General features: G+C 39.0%; 1 protein-coding gene across 3 annotated transcripts in view; it reads right to left on the reverse strand.

Moving 5' to 3' along the window:
* MET (MET proto-oncogene, receptor tyrosine kinase) overlaps positions 1–19310 on the reverse strand; it is a 116611-nt gene that overhangs the window by 41238 nt on the left and 56063 nt on the right. For 2 of the 3 annotated variants that reach the window (XM_045864368.3, XM_045864367.3), the window contains 3 exons: positions 17245–17436; positions 5657–5791; positions 4725–4898 (listed from right to left, as the gene is read on the reverse strand). In XM_045864368.3, coding sequence (XP_045720324.1) covers positions 4725–4898; positions 5657–5791; positions 17245–17436 — 501 coding nt within the window. The remainder of the gene's footprint in view (positions 1–4724; positions 4899–5656; positions 5792–17244; positions 17437–19310) is intronic. The other variant, XM_064575027.1, reaches the window with a different exon arrangement.

The following is a 19310-nucleotide window of genomic DNA, read 5'->3' on the forward strand; positions in this document are numbered from 1 at the left end:
ATTTTATTTATTTATTTGAGAGAGAGAGAATGAGAGACAGAGAGCATGAGAGGGAGGAGAGTCAGAGGGAGAAGCAGACTCCTTGCCGAGCAGGGAGCCCGATGCGGGACTCGATCCTGGGACTCCAGGATCATGACCTGAGCCAAAGGCAGTCGCTTAACCAACTGAGCCACCCAGGCGCCCCTGTTCTGCCACTGTCTTAAAAAATGGAATTTTCACTGCAGGAAAAAGGGTCACAAATTTCACAGAAGCTGGAACAAATATTAAAACTATCTAAGATGTGCTGATAAAATAAGTTGTTTTCAGGAGATCCAGAGATGGGACAGAGAGCAGATTCAGCCTGGGTGGAAATGAAGGGCCTTCTTGGGCCACTCTGAAGTGAATTCATCTGGTAATCTTCTAGGGTGGAGTAGACAGTTTGGGTCCAGACTTTCACATTCTTGTAACTCTCATTATAACTCATGGGCCTCTGATCAAACTCTGATCAAAAATCTTTCATGGGCCCTAGAAGTCAAGCATCAATATGTGTCTTGTTCTATGTATGAGCTGGGTGTTTGCTACAGTCTTGTGAACTATGGTATTCCCCACCTAGAGAAGAAAGAAAGTCACATAGTAAAAATACCTCTTGGTATCCAGTGTTGCATTCAGCAGATATCATAATACCAAACACATAGAAGGTATTCAGTACATATCTACCATTCACTCATTCATCATTCGTTACAAATCATCTACTGTGTGCCAAGCACTAACAAAGGAATAAATGAATCTATTTCTTTATACTTGTTAATTCATATTTATGACTGATTTGGGGTTTTAAATATGGTCACCATTTAATATATACCAGCTGGTTAGTTGACACACCCAGCTTTTAAAAAATGATGTAATTTTAAATAAATACATACAATATATTATTTCTATTAGAAATAGATATTACAAAAACCAGAAAGAGCCCCAAATGTGATCTGTATTGTAGCAATGTTTCTAATTATCTCTCTTGGCATTATTTTACATCTCATTTCTAGGGCTGATTTTTTTCTCCCCCATGTTCAGTGTTAAATAAATAGGTTCATTTTTCTATTGCAGGCTTACTTTTGGTGTGTTGAAAGTAAAATTTGAGTTCATTAATAAAATTTTGGCAACTGTGACATAAAATAGCAGTAGGTGCTTATGAAGTCTATAAGACAACAGTTCTTAGGCTAAAACTATTAAAACAAAACAAATTTCCAAGTTAAAAATAAGCTTCTCCTCGGCAGCTTTGTCACAATTGAGAAAGGAAATGCTCTTTTGGGGGGGGGGGACATATTGTAAATTGTGCTGTAAAGTACAATGGTGGGAAAACATAGCACCACCATAGAGGCAACTCAAAAACCAGTAAAGGTGTTTGCTAAAGGCCAGTTAGTAAAAGTCTAAAAGTAATTCCATCATAATTTAGAAGGGTTTTAGCTAAATACACATTCGCAAACATTCCCATACATCCCAAGTAAACAATCGCAAACCAAAGTCTTAACTTACCCTTGCCACCAAATCCTTTTAAAGTCTTAGCTTAATGCTTTTATGATAGCTATTTTATCCATAAAATCCATTACACACTTGTGCCGTCCATGAAAACTTACCTTGTCCATGTCTAGGCAAATGAGAACTGCTCGAGAAAAAAATACCTGTTTATTATTATGTTAGAAATCCAGTAGGAGAGGGCAAGGCATCTAAACCTCCCAGACTCTCTTCAGCCTGAGGCAGCCACACAGCTGCCTCTCCCTTGTTTCAGGAGGAGGTTCCCATAGAAGACAGCTGCCTAAGGCTGATGCTGGCCTGATCCTGCCGCCTAGGTTCCCCCCTTTCTATGTAAAAATTGAAGTCTGTCACTCTACATACATCATCACTTTCTACATAAGGCAAATGGATTGGGTGATGATTTGAGAAAAGACACTGAGAGTTGTTCAGTTGGTGTGCTGGCAACAGAAATGGAGATTATAAAACCTTTACTAGTCGGTTGGTCAAGATTCAAAAGTTCAGCTGAACTCAGCTTTCCTCCCTGGGCTGAGATATTAGAGCAGGGCATTGGAACATTTCCCCCTTAGCTTATGGGGTAATGTTCACTCTTCCAGGGGAAAGGGAAGGAAGTGGTTTTGGACAACACATCCTCGGATAGAACCAACAATGAGCTGGCAAACTCTGAGTTATCCTGAAGGGCAGGGAAACTCTGTGGGAAGGAAATGAGTGTCCGGCATAAAGCCACAGAGGCTAGGTCTCCCACCTGTCCGGACACGGGAGAAACAGCCACCAAACAACTAGCACCCTTTTGCAGGTGAAAATGATTTAAACGATCACATTTTCAAAACCCACCAAGATAATACATGAGAGCGCTAAAACAACAATAACCCCCCCCCCCCCCCGGAAAATTAGAATTTGCCTCTTCAGTAGTTAAAAAGTCACAAATGTATTGGTGGTAGCCTGAATGACACCCTCCCCCCGCCCCACCCCATAAGATATCACTGTTGCTTCTTATCTGAGTCTTCCAATCAATTAATAAACCATTTTATTGTTTCACTGGGACCGAATTCAATCCTGTAAGATATGACAATTTTATCTTAATAAATTCAGAATGCATTGGAAAGTGCTCTTCCTTTTCTGAAGCATTTCTCATTGCTCTTTAAGTATGAGATCAGATAACATGTTTGAAACAAAATAACGGGCTTGCAATCCTGAAATCTCTCTTATGTGGAATTGCAAAGAATTTCAGCCACTGAACATCATGTACCTTGAAAAGCAGGTTAACTCACATTTACTGGAAAGTGAAACTATACGCTAGTTGGGTTTTGTGCCTATAGTGTTTAAGACAGATAAGAAATAGATGAATAATCTGTCTTATTTTTTGCAGCAAGAATGCTAAATGTCACGGTCTAGTGCAGCATGAAATCTTCCTAACAACTATGAACCGAAAGGGATTTATGGACTCAGCTGCACTACTTTCCTCCTAACCATACAGCCCAAACCTCACTGACTTGTGCACGATGCAATGCAACCTTTTAAGATCACCAACTACAGAAAGTTGGAGTTCGGGAAGGTGAGAGCAGAGGGAGAGAGATTCTCTGGTTCCAGAAAATCCTAAAATATTTAGTCGTTTTAAAAAAAACATTTTAATATGGCTTTCATGAGTAACAGAAGGGAGTACATTGGTCAAATTAAATGTCCCCTTTTGTATAGGCTCTCAACCTGCTCTGTACTTAAAACACCACTTTGGCTGTTTTTGAAATGAAATTGTTGTGATTCAATTGCATGTATATACACATACATACACACACCCCACATATACTCTCCCCATATCTCTTTCATGGAATTGCTGAGTTCAGATTTCTACTGTCTCAAATTGCCAAGGCTGTGTTTAAAAAAGTATAAATTTGCACGTGGTTTTAAAAATATACTGAACCAAAAAAAAAGGGTACATAATACCACAGTATAGATTTAAGTTTGTTTTCTTACTATCTTCTAGTTTATTCCCTGGATGATCAAGCTAAGTCTTAATAACTGTGTTTCACCTAACAGAAAATGATTTGGTTTAAAATCCAGTCACCCTGCACAAATCTTGCCCCAAACCGTAACTAAATGAAAACAGCCATGCGCTTGGGGGGGCGGTTCTTGTTCTGACTTGCATACTTTGTTTACTTGGGCTTGAACCAGGTGACCGAGACCTTTAACTTGAGTCTTTCACAAGAGTCATTTACTAAAGTCCAACTGTTCTATATGTGAGCAGGGAAAATACATACTGGGTCCTCACCAGGGAATTATTTTCAAGCAAAAACGTATTTGGATCGAGACATTTAAAAAAATTGCCATGGAGATTTTCGTAGTACCAAATATCTGTTTCACCAAAAATAAGGCAGCAGAGAGTTGGAGAGCGTGGCTACAATGCCATGACTGAGCTCACTGCCAGAAGCTAAGTTCCCTAATAGGAGGAGGCACTTTCCTCTTGTTCAGACCACTTTTCCTTAGTGTCTACAAGAGCGCTGCTGTATGGTATGCGGTCAATAAATATTTTTGGAATGAATTAAAGAATGAAATGGCTCACAGAGTATAGATGTTAGTATTAGTCATCAGTTGTACCTGTACTGTTCTTCCAGAAACTTTGAGAGAAGGCACGTACCCATCCGTGGGTGTTCATTGTCCACCTGCCTCCTACACTGGCCTGGGAAGTAACCTCTAGTCTTCTGTGTGATGACACAAAGTCACCACCTATACACCAGACAGGAAGAAATCTTCTGTCCTCTCTGCCCCATCATGGCTGGCATCCCTAGCTTGCCTGGTTCAGCTTAAGATTCTGGGTTATGCCATGAGCAGACCTCTGTGCATGGTGGAGGCTCATGTCCGGGCACCTGGTTGATTAAGTTGGTGGTGAGGAATCACTGAGTCAGATGGGTCAGGAGGGAAAAGGACCCAGGGTGAGGAAATGGGGAGCATCGTTGCTCACCAGCCACCACTCTTCTATTAACAGAGCACTAAGGGAGAGCAACGTGCTCAAGGAGAGAACTACTTGGTGAGTGTAAAGCACATATTTCAGGTCCAGGACTCAGGGTGATGCGCCCAAATGCCACCCCGAAGGAAAACCTTGGAGAAGGATGGTGCTTCGGCTGATGTCTCACAGCTAAATGAATACATTGAATTTAGAATTTTTTCATTAATGGGATTATGTTTACCAAAAACACACGTGACAGCTGACAGATTCTTACCTCATAGATTGTAGGCAGACAGATCTCCTGAGTCCATGTTCCAGTGGGGCATTCCTCTAATTGCACACATTTATCGTGGCACCAGCCGCACTGCACAAAGGGAGGGGCGGAGAGACACTGACTGCAGGACTGGAAATGTTCACAGCCTAAGCCATTCAGTGGGATCTTGGTGATCTGTGAAGAAAAGTGATGGAGAGAGCTTCCAGAGGGGTTTTTTGTTTGTTTGTTCAGTGAAAACTAAATACACCAAAGATACATGTGAATCTAATTGTATAGAGTCTACCAGAGATAGCACCTATGTGTGAAAATTATGTAATAATGATAAAGTGATTTAAACAAAAAAACCAAATTCCTTCCTTTCCTCTATTGTTGGCGCATATGTGATAAACATTACCATCACTGTCCAGGGAACACAAGGACTGTCATACAGCGTTAGAGGTTTTATTTAGTAGGGACATTTTGGTCTGTCTGAGACGATTTTAAAATAACAAGAGAGTATAATTTAAGCTGCTAGAAAACACACTTGAACCCCTGGGAAATTCTAAGTAAGTTTACATATCATTTAGCATCAAGATGCACCTCCTTCTCTCAGAGAAGAGGGATTACCGGCTGGTGTCAGATTCCAATGTACATTTCAGGACTTATCTGCCCGAACTAGAGTTCTGCCCTTAGGTCCGTAATTCTCATTCTGCATGTTTGTTTTTCTCATTGAGAAATAAAGGACAAAAGAAGTACACATAATGAAGACCTCCCTTTGGTCCAGTCTTCCTGAATAAAAATTTAACTTGGTTTCAGAAAATCTCTGGAATACTCAAGAAAAAATCTGAGAGAGGAGAGTGAATCCAGGACCAAGAGAGAAGTTAAAAAGGACCACATGATACATACTGTAAAAATCCACTCAGGAAAAACCTCCCTGTGGGAACAGGGCTTACCTTATTCCCAGTGACAACCAGTGTGTAGCCATCTTGGTTTAATGGGTGCTCCACAATTGCTTCTGGAGACACAGGGTGGGAATCCAGGCGAAAATTCACATGAGGGGTTGACGATCCTGATCGAGAAACCACAACCTGAGAGACAAAACACAAATGAACTTAGTCCAACAAGCTCAGTTTAAATACAAGTGGAAAATGTGGATGATAATGCTAATAACAGATTAAGAGAGCTCATGGGTATTTGAACTAAAGGCCCAAGTGTTTATCTCATTGTAAATCAATACACCATCTCCTAATCTCCTGTCTTGAAGGCAGTTCCTCTGAACACCCAAGGCAGACTTTCGCATATGATCTTTTAATGGTGTATAGGGAAGGAGATCTTTTGGTCAATCAGCCAGCACATGCAGACAAATCCTCACAATTGTATTGGGAACTGGAGGAGCCAAAACTCTCCCAGAACTGAAGAACTCACCTATGCTACAAGGATTTCAGATTATTTTTTAACTTTATTCACCCGCCCTGCCCCACTGGGCAGCTTTCCTTGACGTCATGGAATAGAGAGTGGACAGGGAGTCTGGAGGACCTGGATCCAATTCCAGCTTTGCTACTCTTAAGCCATATTTATAGATCTCCTAAGGTCAAAATAGGCCTTCAGGTACTTTAAAATAACGGGCTGTTGTTTTTATAAACCATTGTCTAATCAGATGTTATTTCTTGGATTATAAAGTTCTACTTCTTGACCTGGTTTTATAATAAGGTCTGATGGCTTTAACAATGCCTTGGAAACGAGGTTTGATGACTTTTGTCATTCTTGTTTTCAGGTATTTCTAATTTGGGATGTTTCTCAGCTATATAATTTCCATCTTCTCTACTGCTAGAACCCACTAATAATGAAGTCCAGGGATAAAATCAGAATGACTGGGGTGCCTCAGTAGCTCAGCTGGTTAAGCGTCTGCCTTTAGCTCAGGTCATGATCTCAGGGTCCAGGGATCAAGCCCTGCTCAGCGAGGCGCCTGCTTCTCCCTCTCCCTCTGTCTCTACCCCCCTCAAGTAAATAAATAAATCTTAAAAAATTTTTGAGAAAGTCAGAATGACTATTAGAGATGAACACTAAGACTTTAGGAGAGTTTGGGAGTGTTCAGACTTTTATTCTTAAATAGGCAATAAATTTGTATCTATATGAGGTGCAGGAGGCTGAGGTCAGCCCTAGGCTTGAAACTGCCTTTGTGAAATTGTCCAACATCCCAAATACCCTTTTATGTTTCATTGAATGTGTGCTTATTTGCCATAGGTGTGAAATCATGGGACAAACATGGGGATCTGTGAGATTATGATTAAATAACCATTCCCTCTATCTCAACTTTTTCATCTGTAAAATGGGAATGAAAATTACAGGTGTAATTAAATGCTTAGTACTCTAACAAACTCACACACAACATAAAAATATTTTGGGGAACTAGTTGTAAATCTTTTCTTCAGCACAAGGAGTCAAGTAGCTTGAAAAAATTTGGGAAGATTCCCAAAGTCTCTAATTTGCTCCCAGACAGTGGGTTGTTGATAGAGAAACTAACTAAATCCACATACCTCCATAAAAGTTAAACATCATGACATTTTGTTCTAACACTTGTTCTATCCCAAACAGCACTTTCAAAACATCTCCATTAAGGAGGGTGGCTATATTTGCACAGAAGTTAAATGATGGATCAAAGGTCATTTGGTCAGGATGAGAAAGGATGGAAACTGTTGTTATTCCTAAATGTAGGGCCAAATAGTTATCTGTGACTTTTGTAGCCAAAGTAGAAAGAAGTTCAATTACCAGTCCTACCTCCCCTGCTGGGTGCGGGTTACAAGCAGAATATCAGGATATCAGACTTTTAACACCTCTATCCCAAATTATCCAGATTTCAGTTATCCAATTTTTCAATTTTGACTCACTTCAGGTGCTCACCACTTGTTTTTCCCATTTTTTTTCGTATTTCCCTAATTGTTGCCAATCACTTCCAACTACAAAGATGAAAAAAAAAAATCTCCTTTTCTCACATACAAGTCAAAAACAAAATCAAACCACAGCCTCTCTTAATAACTGGACTCTGTTCTATGCCTCATTCTGTGCTTTCCACTTCATTGAAGATTATTCATCTCTCTGAACCTTCCTATGAATATTTGCATTTTGCCTCTCTCATATCTTCCAATCTATTCAGACCTGCTACATAATAAGATATAAGATCTCCTAACTTTTTGCTCTCTTTAATATCATTTCCCCATATTTATAAATAAGCAATCCCTTCCTAATTACTAGGTCATCATCTTTGACTTCATCAAATATCTGAAGCCCATTCAAATGTTCATTTCCCAGAAAGGATTAACCTTTGTCTCTCTTTTCATAAAGAAGCTCTTTGCCTCTCTGGAACTTGGGTAGATTGATTTAACGTATTCCCTGTTCAGACTTTTTGTCTGGAGAGCACTATATGTATGGTGACTGAGCCAGTCGTTGTGCTAAGAGCTTTAAATGGTTTTTTTGTTTACTTCTCACAATAATCCTACAAGATAGGTACTATTATTTCTCCATAAAGAAAATGCAACAGAGAATTCTAGCTAAAGAGTACAACAGTCCGGTTTCCAAGGAGCTTTATCTAATGCCAGAATCCGATTTGCTTGACCTCTTCTTAAACACTCAACTGCTACAGTCTTGGAGCACCAGAGTAAATACCAATAAAAAGCTTCAACTCTGAGCTCTCAAGAGCCACTCATGAGTCAAAGCATTAAAACAAATTTCACAATATATTTGCCTTGCCAAATACTCCTTGTTTCAGTAATCCTGGCTGCAGAAGTTAAGTGTGCCTAAGGAGAAAGACTCCACATCTGAATAGTTTCTGATGGCACAGAGGAAATGTTACTAGCAGAGCCAGCGAGTTCTACTTTTGATCACAGAGCTAGGATGAGTGTGGCTTCATGTAGAAAATGGGATGAACCAGAGAAGACAGGAAGGCTGTAGGGAAAAGTGAGATACCTGGGGTTTTAAGCAGAGGCCAAAGCACAGATGAAAATACCTTTCTGTTGATCATTAGCCCTTTCTCTGCAGGGATACCTATTGCTATAAAATGCCAAGAATGCTTTTCTATCATTAATTCCTCACTTTATCTTATTGTTAGAATTCCAAATAATGGAGTAACCACTTTAACCCTCAAAATACCCCTGTAGCGATGTTTTTTAAGAAATTAGAAGTTCCTTTTTGTTGTCATGGAGATATTTCTAAGGACAGAACTGAATCTAGCATTTAAATTTAATTCTTAGGATAATTAGTATGAAATAGAAGACTGGTAATTATCTTTGACTGTGTTGACAACTAATCTTTAATGCTTAGGTCTCAAAACAACAACAACAACAACAACAACCACCACCAAAAAACCCTTTTTCTTTAATGCTTCTGAAAATACAAGACTAATATGTTTGGGTGTGAGGGAGTAGGGGAGAATCCAAATGTACCTGATTGTTGTGGCTATGATCTCAAATTATCTGGGAGAGGACATGAGGAAGAAATATATGTACAAATAAAATAAAACCTTTGTGGCTAGGCTCTAAAATCCATAAACCTTTTGTGTGATATATTTTCAAATACATAAAGGCTAGATTCCCTCACCCTACACATAGAGATTTATTTTTTATTTTTATTTATTTTTTATAGATTTTATTTATTTGTCAGAGAGAGAGTGAGAGAGTGTACAAATAGGGGGAGCTGAAGGCAGAGGAAGAAGCAGGCTCCCCGCTGAGCAAGCAGCCCGATGTGGGACTCGATCCCAGGACCCTTCGGATCATGACCTGAGCTGAAGGCAGATGCTTAACTGACTGAGCCACCCAGGTGTTCCAAGATTTATTTTTGGTTAAACTGTTTTAAAATTTAATTTTCCTTAAGAATGATGAATATAGTTTAACATGAAATATTTGTTTCTCTCCTTTTTTTTTTTTTTTTTTTTTGGTTTGTTTTTTTAAGTAGGCTTCACGACCAGCATGGAGTCCATCATGGGGCCTGAATTCACGACCCTGGGATCAAGACCCAAGCCAAAATCAAGGGTCAGACATTTAACCGACTGAGCCACCCAGAGTGCCCCACTCTCCATTTTTTTAAAGTGCACAATTCATTGGTTTTTGGTATAGTCACAGATTTGTGCAACCATCACTACAACCATTTTGGAACACTGTCATTATCTCAAACAGAAACTCAGTACCCTTTAGGCACCACCTTCTCCATCTCCTTGTGCCCTCCAGTCCCTTGCAACCACTAATCTACATTCTGTCTCTACAGATTTTCCTATTCCAGACATTTTATATGAATGAAATCCTACAATATGTGGTCTTCTGTGACTGGCCTCTTTCATTTAGCATAATGTTTTCAAGGTTCATCGTGTTGGGACATGTATCAGTACTTCATTCCTTTTTATCGCTGAATAATGTTCCATTATATGGACATACCATATGTTATTTATCCATTCATCAGTTGATGGACATTTGGGTTATTTCCACTATTGTGAATACTGCTACTATGAACATTCACATACAACTTTCTGTGAGAACATACATATTTTCATTTCTTGGGTATATACTTAGGAGTAGAATTGTTGGATCTTATCGTAACTCTATATTTAACCCTTTGAGGAACTGCCATACCATTTTCCATAGGTGTGCACAATTCTACATTCCCACCAACAATGTGTGAGGGTTTTAATTTCTCCACAACTTCACTAACATTTGTTATTTCCCGTTTTCTTGATTATAGCCAACCCACTGTGTGTGAAGTGGTACTTCATTGTGATTTTGCTTTGTATTTTTTTGCCAAATATTTTCTTAAATTAAGTAAAAGGCAAGCTTACTTCTGGAGGTTCACAGTCTTCCATCCATTCCTCCTGTCTGAGACTGAGTACCTGAGTATCACCTACTTAGCCTCCCAACCAGTGTTCTGAATATCCCCTCATAGTCAGACTGGGCTTTTATAAAACAAAGTCCTAGAGAGGCTGGAGGTGGGGAAGAGATAAAAGATGGAACAAAAGTGGATTTTCACTAGGAGAATCCGTCAGAGTGGGAATAGATTCCCTGGGCCCAACTGCTTTTTTGAAACCTACTATTTTTGGCAGCAGATACACTAAAATTGAAGATCAAATAAATTTTCCTTTTGTAAGAACAGAACATATGCAGTTCTACTTCAAGGAAAATAGAACCAAGTGGAAACTTTGATATCATCTAGACTGATTTCTAGTTTAAAAGTTAAGAAAAATAGAGGATTTCTGTTAAGGAAATTTGTAATGAAAGATGATGCAAATCACTGGAGTTTGAAACTCAATGAGAAAAAAATATGAATTGAAAGAAAAGAAATGTGAGAGAAGGAGATGACACCATTAATAAATAGACCGGGTTATAACTGGGTGTGACCTTACGGATCTTGGGAGTGGGTCTGCTTTCCCTATAGTTCCCAATACGGAGTTGGGCACATAGTAAGTCCTAAAGGCATATCTATTGCCTAAATATATGAATAGCCTGAAATAAGAAGCTCACTTAAGTCTTGATGAAGGGATAAGGTTTTTAAATGTTTCAGATATTTAGATAACCTGTAAGAGTTTGATCTGCACTTCCAAGATATGACTTCTAATGCTTCTTGCTTCTTGCCTATTGTAATAGACTGAATGTTTGTGTCCACCTAAAATTCATATGTTGAAATCTTAACCCCCAATGTGAAGGGCCTTTGGGAGTCAATCAGGTCATAAGGGTAGAGTCCTCATGAATGAAATCGTGCCCTTATAAAAGGGACCCCAGAGAGCTTTATTTCCTTCTTCCCATCATGTGAGGACTCAGCAAGAACAGCCATCTATGAACCAGCTATCAGGTTCTCACCAGAAACCAGATCTGCTGGTATCTTGATCTTGAACTTCCTAGCTTCCTGAAGTGTGAGAAATAAATGTTTGCTGTTTAAGCCACCCAGTCTATGGGAATTTGTTATAGTAGCCTGAATGGTTCAGACACCTGCTTTAGGTTTACTGTCTCCCTTAGTATGTGAGAGAAATTGGTGTTCGTGTAGAAAGAAATCAGATATGAAGAGTGGAGCTATTTCAATCAAGGTAAACATCTAGTTTTCTGAAATGGAAAAAAAAAAACACGAGAAGAAATAGAAATTGCTGATTGGTGCTAACAGCTCAAGAAATAAAAGTGGTAAGACAAGGTACCAGGTGGCAAAAGTTGAATTAAATGAAGCTTTGCTCTGTTCTTTCCTTTGTTCTTTTTGGTAAATGGGCATGAGTGCTTCTATACCAACCTGATATTACAAAGGCCAGGTATACACAAAAAGCAAAACAATTTTCCTTATTGCTGCAATACTGATGTGCGTGTGTGTTTTAACTTTTTGAAATGATTGTGAGTCGAAATGAGTCAAAACCAGATTGAGGGCGCCTGGGTGGCTCAGTCGTTAAGCGTCTGCCTTCGGCTCAGGTCATGATCCCAGGGTCCTGGGATCGAGCCCCGCATCGGGCTCCCTGCTCGGCCAGGAGCCTGCTTCTCCCTCTCCCACTCCCCCTGCTTGTGTTCCCTCTCTAGCTGTCTCTCTCTCTCTCTCTGTCAAATAAATAAAAAATAAAATCTTAAAAAACAAAAAAAACCAAAAAAAACCACCAGATTGAGACCTTTGTAAAAAAATATCAAGCATCAAAAATCCAAATAAACTAGTAAATTAAAAAAATTTAAATATCAATACTTTCAAATCAATACTCCAAATACAATAATTGTAGGATCTGCCAATTTATACACAGAGTATATCTGTTTTTGAATTTTAAAAGTGATAAAAGTTAAAAAAAAAAAACTACTGATACATATACTTCATGTTTTTAAAATGTCTCTCTACTCTTTCAAAAAAGCACCCAAACAAGAAATCCCAGTTATTTCCTATTACCAACAAAACAAACAAAAGCTTAGCATTTTCCCATGGTTTCAAATATTTATGATGTTTTAATTTTCTATGCATATAACAGTGTATAAGATATATGTATTTCAAAAGCATGCATGAATTCATTTTAGGAGACTACATGCACTGGGGTTGATTTTTAGTTATAGATAGAGCTCTGAAATTATTATTTTTAATGGTTTCTTTTTCAAACAAAACAAGTCTCAGAATTCATGAATATATTTTCTTCTATTTTTAAAACACTTTTTAGAAGATTTATTTATTTGAGAGAGAGAGAGAAAGAGAGAGAGTGTTCAAGAGTGCATGCATGCGCATGAGCAGGGGGAGGGGCAGAGGGAGAGGGAAAGAATCTTAAGCAGACTCCCCGCTGAGTGTGGAACCCAACATGGGGCTCAATTACAGGACCCTGAGATCATGACCTGAGACCAAATCAAGAGTCCAACGCTTAACTGACTGAACCACCCAGGTGCCCCAGATTTTCTTCCAAAGGAATATACCAAATGCACCATTCTTTAGGGATGTAACTAAATCAATGATGTACACATAAAAAAAGAAAGGCAGATGATATTTTTATCTGAGGATTTTATAAAGGAGAACAGTAAATTAGCAATCCCTAAAGAGAAATGTTTAAGTTTAAGCTTTGCCTGGGTCTCTGCTGGATGCTCACAGCATTGATGAATTGATGATCTGTGTCTACATTCTCTAAAATAGCAGTAATCCCAAAGGCAATGTATGCCACAGGCTTCTAACACAAAGATCTAACATACCATGATGGTGGTATGAACTGAAAGAATTTGAAGACAGGAGGTCAATAGATGAATTGATTCTTCTTACTGGAAGTGAGTAATTATCCTCAGGTTCACTGATTACTAACATAATCCTTTACGTAATGGTCGTAAGTAATGATCACAAGCAAAGGATACCTCTTAGGTGATCCCTATGTCCTTAACTTTCTTGCTTATGATCCAACTAGTCCGGTTAAGAGGCACAAGAGAACAGGGGTAATGAGTGCTAACAGCATCAAGGAATTGGGAAGATGGGAAAGGGGGTGGGAGAAGAGCAAGGATGATGCCGAAGAACCAAGTGACAGCTGTGACAGTGCCCACTGCCAGGGCACTGTATGCAGACAAGGTAGCTGCCCAATGAGTGTTTGTGGGAGCTGAACTTGAAACAAGTCTTGAAAGTGCCTCCCCACCCCCAACCCACCCGATACACTCATTCTCCCTGGCCTGACAGTCATGCACAAATATTTTAATAGCAATGCCTTGCATCTAGAGATTAAAGGCCTTATAAGAGAGCTGTAAAAAAAAAAAAAAAAAAAAAAATCTATCTATCTATCTATCTATCAAGCACTGTTTTTGCAAGTTGATTAGATGAGGAGCTCAGAAGGGGAGACGTGAGCAATCCCTGTGATTAGTCCTGTGATCTTCATGAGTAACCATCTTCCCTCACCCACATAGCCCTGCACACAGCACTAATGTTCCCGAGCCTTTCAACATCCCCTCCCCGTCTAAAATTTGTAAGAAGCCCTGTTCTCACTGTTTACTTTTACTATCCTGAATAGGACTTATCATATTATTTTACTTCAAAGCATCCCAAGAGAGTGATCACACAAATAAAAACTGGTTTTGAAATCTGTATCTATGTTGATAAACTCTAATACATGTACACATCAGTATATTTAGACGGAGTTGCACCTGTATGAGATAAGTTACACATGTTTAAATGTTAGGAACATGTCAAACGTGTCTTCTCTGCCATACATATAATATTGTTAGCTAAACAATATAATTCTTTCTAACCAAATAACCACTGTGAAATACCTGATTCCTTTTACACCCGACAGCTGGGGCTGAAGCTTGTATTCCCAGCCAGAGCTGGACATAAGCACAATAGGAAAGGCAGAAACAGCTGCAAACTCTTGAGAGAAAACATTTGCAAAGCAACTTTGACTTTAGGCTTCAGGGTAGGAAGGAAGTAAAAATCATTTTTCTGTTCCTTTTCATGTATGGCAGCTGTCTTTGGAAAAAAATTATGTCCATTCCAGTTTATAACAGAAACTCCACAGTATTATTAAAACAGGAGTTGCAGGAACTTAGGCCTGGCCACAGATTTAGCACTTTACAGCAGTCAAAACATTTATAGAACTTGCTAGTACTGCTTGGCGAGCTTCAGCTAGGTCTTTGCTGCACGCCTGACTGACTCCTCCCCCAACATTATTTGCTGTAAACAAACTGGATTTCAGTGATGTTGATTGTTTGATCCTTCAGTGCCTTGGGTTTATTTACATAAAATTTAAGGGAATGGAATTCTCTTGGACAAGTGTCAGAGAAATGGATCCTATGTGGGTCTCAATAGCCCTTTGTCTGTATGTCTTTGTCTTTTGCTGTCTTGATATCAGGTACATGTTTTTATCTCCCATACTAAAATTTCAGGGGCGCCTGGGTGGCTCAGTGGTTAAGTGTCTGCCTTCAGCTCGATTATGATCCTGGGGTCCTGGGATCAAGTCCCACATTAGGCTCCCTGCTCAGCGGGCAGTCTCTTCCTCTGTCCCTCCCCCGGCTTGTGCTCTCTCTCACTCTCTCTCAAATAAATAAATAAAATCTTTTTTTAAAAAATAAAATTTTAGTTCCTCAAAGGCAGGTTCTGTGTCACTGTTTCCTTTGCTTTACTTATTTGCCTAGTAGAGCAAGGTTAGTAAGTTCCCAATATATATCTGATGAATTAAGAACCATGTGGTTTAAAAAATCAGTGATATCAGATCTTCACATAAAATAAGTATCTACTTATTTTCATCTTTAATGTTTTGGATGCACAGATAATGGGCATAATATAGCTTCTTTTATGTAATTGCTGGGAGACAAGAATAAAACACTTGTCACAGCATTTCTGTTACAATGAGACTGATACACGACATAACACTTAGGTGGTGGCATCTGTCTCACAGCAGAATTTACTCAGGTATTAGAGCAATCTATCTAAAAATGGGATTTTATTACAACTTTAGAATCTGGAAATAGGCCAAGAACCTTTTGATGTAAAAGAATGTAAGACCTAAAGTGACTATAGAAAGCTTATTAATATGAAACTGGATGGATGAGGTAATAAACAATTTAGAAAAGAAGGAAAGCAAAAGTAGAGATAAAAAGTCAACATAGTGAACACATTAAGAATTCAACAGATGCCAGATTCTCTCATGTTCCTTCAAATTTTTTGGAATTCTATAAAATAGTATCAATGTCAATTAAAAACACATATTTAAAATAACACTACATATTTTACAAGGATAATAGATACGACCATATTTCAAATACTTTAGAGTGCTTGTGTGTGTAGGAGGGGACTGGACATCCAGTTTTCAGATTTTAAGGAGTTAAGGACAGAATGAAATGGTTTGAGGTGGGTAAATAAGAACACTGGGCTGGGAGAGAGGGAGGAGTGGGGAGAAAGTGTAATAATTTGAAGCAATGGGAGGAGGGGAGACCAAGTGTGGAAGCATTTAGATAACAGGATCTGTATGATTAGTTTTGAGCTTGGAAGGCTTTATTTACACGTTTTATGGTTTGAAAAAAATCCCACATGCCCAACTAGTTAAAGAAAAACATGATTTAAAATATGGCAATGACCAATATCCATACACTACAAAGACAGTGGTAATTTTACAAAATATATTTTGTAAAAGAATAGAGATAGAGGATGTACAGATGGGCAAGTCAAAGGAAAACATCATTGTCCTCAACTGGTTTACTAGAAGTCACTGTCTGACTAGGATGTTAATTAGATCTGACGATTATGAAATAAGAATCTCTCTTTAGAAGAAACTTCTAGTATTTGTAGAAAGTCATCATTTCCATAGATGCCATGGTCATTGTGCATTAATCAAGAACCTACTGATGAACTCACATTGAAAGCACTATCCAGTAACTATTAAAGCAGTCAAAGAGATTCAACACAAGAGCATTTTAATTTCTGCAAAGTGCTAATTATTGTATCTAGGAAACACGATAACTGCGTCTAAAATGTGAATTTTTATTGTATGGAAATATGTTGCTATCTATTAAAAGCATTTCTTAATAAAATCTGGATTTTTTCCCCCAGTGTTTGAACTTCTTTGTGTCTGACCACATCATTTTGCAGAATGAGGAGAGCTGGAGTTACAATGGGATCTTGATGATAACGTCCTTTCCTAACTCCTGCCAATATTTCTCAATGATGTGAATGTTTCTTCTCTTGGAGACCACATGGTTCACACAATAGCTCTCCTTTGATCCATAGCTTCCCATGAAATAGGAAAACATCGCCTGGAAGTGCTTCAATTGTTTCATTTTATTCCAATCATGTGAGAGAAATCATGAATGGAAAACAACAACAACAACAACAAACAAAATCCCAAACCATTCTGGGCAAGAAAATTAAAGCAACTACATTTAAACTGAAAGCTTCCAGAATTTAACAAAAATAGGCCATACACTTCATAAAGAATGGACCAGGCTTCATTGTTTTGCTTTCAGTCTGTCTCTAGCTTTTACTGTGATTTTCGCTTTATAATATTTGCAAATACCTTACTATAAAAACAAAACAAAACAAAAAACTAATTGCACCAAACCAGGTAAAACAGACAGAGCCACTCTTAGAAAGCATTTACCTGCATGAAGCGACCCTCTGACGTCCCAAGATTAGCAATGGTGAGGTCTCCTTTAATGAAGGTAGATATAGATGTTAAGAGGACTTGGTTGAATTGGCCCATGAATAAGTCAACACGCTGCAAAGCTGTGGTAAACTCTGTTCGATATTCATCACTGCGTACTTCACAGCCTGATGAATTTCTCAAAAGTGTCTGAAATAAAATATGGTCATAGAATGAATGTGAGTCCAGACGCGAACAGGCTGGTAAAAAAACTTCTCGGGATGTCTTTTCAGAGCTCGGAGGAGAATGGAAAGGATAACCATACAAAGAAACAGAGAGCCCCAGACAGGCAGAGATTACTCTAGTGATCTACATGGCTCCAGTACCACTAGGTGCTCCACATGTATACAGATGTTAACTGGGGTAAACCTTCTTACCGCAGTTTGCGCTATGGTTGAATATGCGCATACATAAAAATGGAACTCGGTGGTGCCGGTAAAAGAAAAACAAAACTATAAATGTCTCAGACCTGGGCATAAAGGTAATGCTTCTAGCAGGCAAGTCCAGTAAGATGGATTTCAACTGGAATAATAATAAATGTTAGAGTCATACATAATACATTAGATATTTGAAAATGTGTGCCTTTGTGCATTTGTGTGCAGTGAGGCGGTAGGGGGTGGTAGCTGATAGATAATTCACAGGGAGTCCGCAGAACACAGACCCCAGACTCAAGTTCCTGCATCAAATCCTAGTCTCTCGTGCTTATTTACCTTACATAGTCCCCATACTATGTATTTGTGAAATTCAGGTTATCCATTTCACAAGTAAAATCGAGAGAATTGTAGAGATGTGCCTACCTTACAGAGCTGTTGTAAAGGTTAAATGAGCTATCTCTTACCATAGAACTCAGCACCTAGATAATACCACTGAAGTATTTGTCATCATTATGGGGAAAGGCTCAAAAAAAATGTAAAAGCTGGGCACCACATGCCACAGTTACCAACTTACAAAAAAGGCAATTACCACTCAATCAGGTATTTATTTATCTTATAGATTCAGCTTCAGATTTTTAAAAATATTGTTCAGTCATACATGTCAGTTAAGCACTGTGGATCCGTCCCTTCACCTTGACACCTCAGTGTCCTGGTTTTCCTTCTACTTCTCAGATTGCAACATTTAGTCCTGGTGCAGGACCATCTGTGCCTGCCTATCAGTGTCAGGGTTTCTCAAGGCTCCATCCTAGGGCTGCTCCTCTCCTCACTCTTCACACTCTCCCTACGCAACCTTAGTCTCTCCTGTGATGTCTATTACTATTTAGTTGACACACGCATTTGTACCCTCTCCTCTGAGCTGACTGTGCATATATCAAATTGCCCGTAAAAAAACACTCAGATGTCTCCAAGACCTCAGGCTCAGCGTGACCAAAGCAGAAACCACAATCTTCCCCCATGCCTGAGCTGATGATACAACACACCCCCAGTGAATGGCTCTACCATTTCTCTAGATGCACAGGTCATAAATCTAGGTGCCATCCCTGATTCCTTCCCATGTATAGTCCATCACCAATTTTCATCAATTGCACTTTCTAAATATCTCCTGGATCCATCCAGTTTTCTCTATCTCCATACTTTGACCCTCATCCAACCCACCCCTTCCCATTCCTGAACTACTACAATGGTTTCCAAGTAAGACCTGCCATATCTGATCTCATCCATTCTCTACACTGCAGACAGATTTTTTTCTAAAACACAAATCTCATCACGTCACTCTGTTTAAAACACTTAATGTCTTCCTATTGCTCTCAGGATAAAAGACAAAAATTTTTAACACGGCCTGGTGAGCTCTGCGTCATCTGGATCCTATTGAACTTTCCAAATTCATCCTCATTGTGCTCTCCTTTGCACTCCAGTGAGCTGGTTTTCCCTCAGTTCTCCAAATATGCCATGTGTCCTCCCATTACAGGGCCTTTGCACATGTTCCTGGAGTGATCCTTCCACCTTCATTCACCTTATTGACTGCTATGTCTCCTTCAGATCATAGTGTGTTGTCATTTCCTGAGGAAGCCTATTCTGATCTTAATATTT

This window comes from Mirounga angustirostris, unplaced genomic scaffold (genome assembly GCF_029215605.1).
Source record: "Mirounga angustirostris isolate CCGP_5_RB_7025 unplaced genomic scaffold, mMirAng1.0.hap1 SCAF_12, whole genome shotgun sequence".
NCBI lineage: Eukaryota > Metazoa > Chordata > Mammalia > Carnivora > Phocidae > Mirounga > Mirounga angustirostris.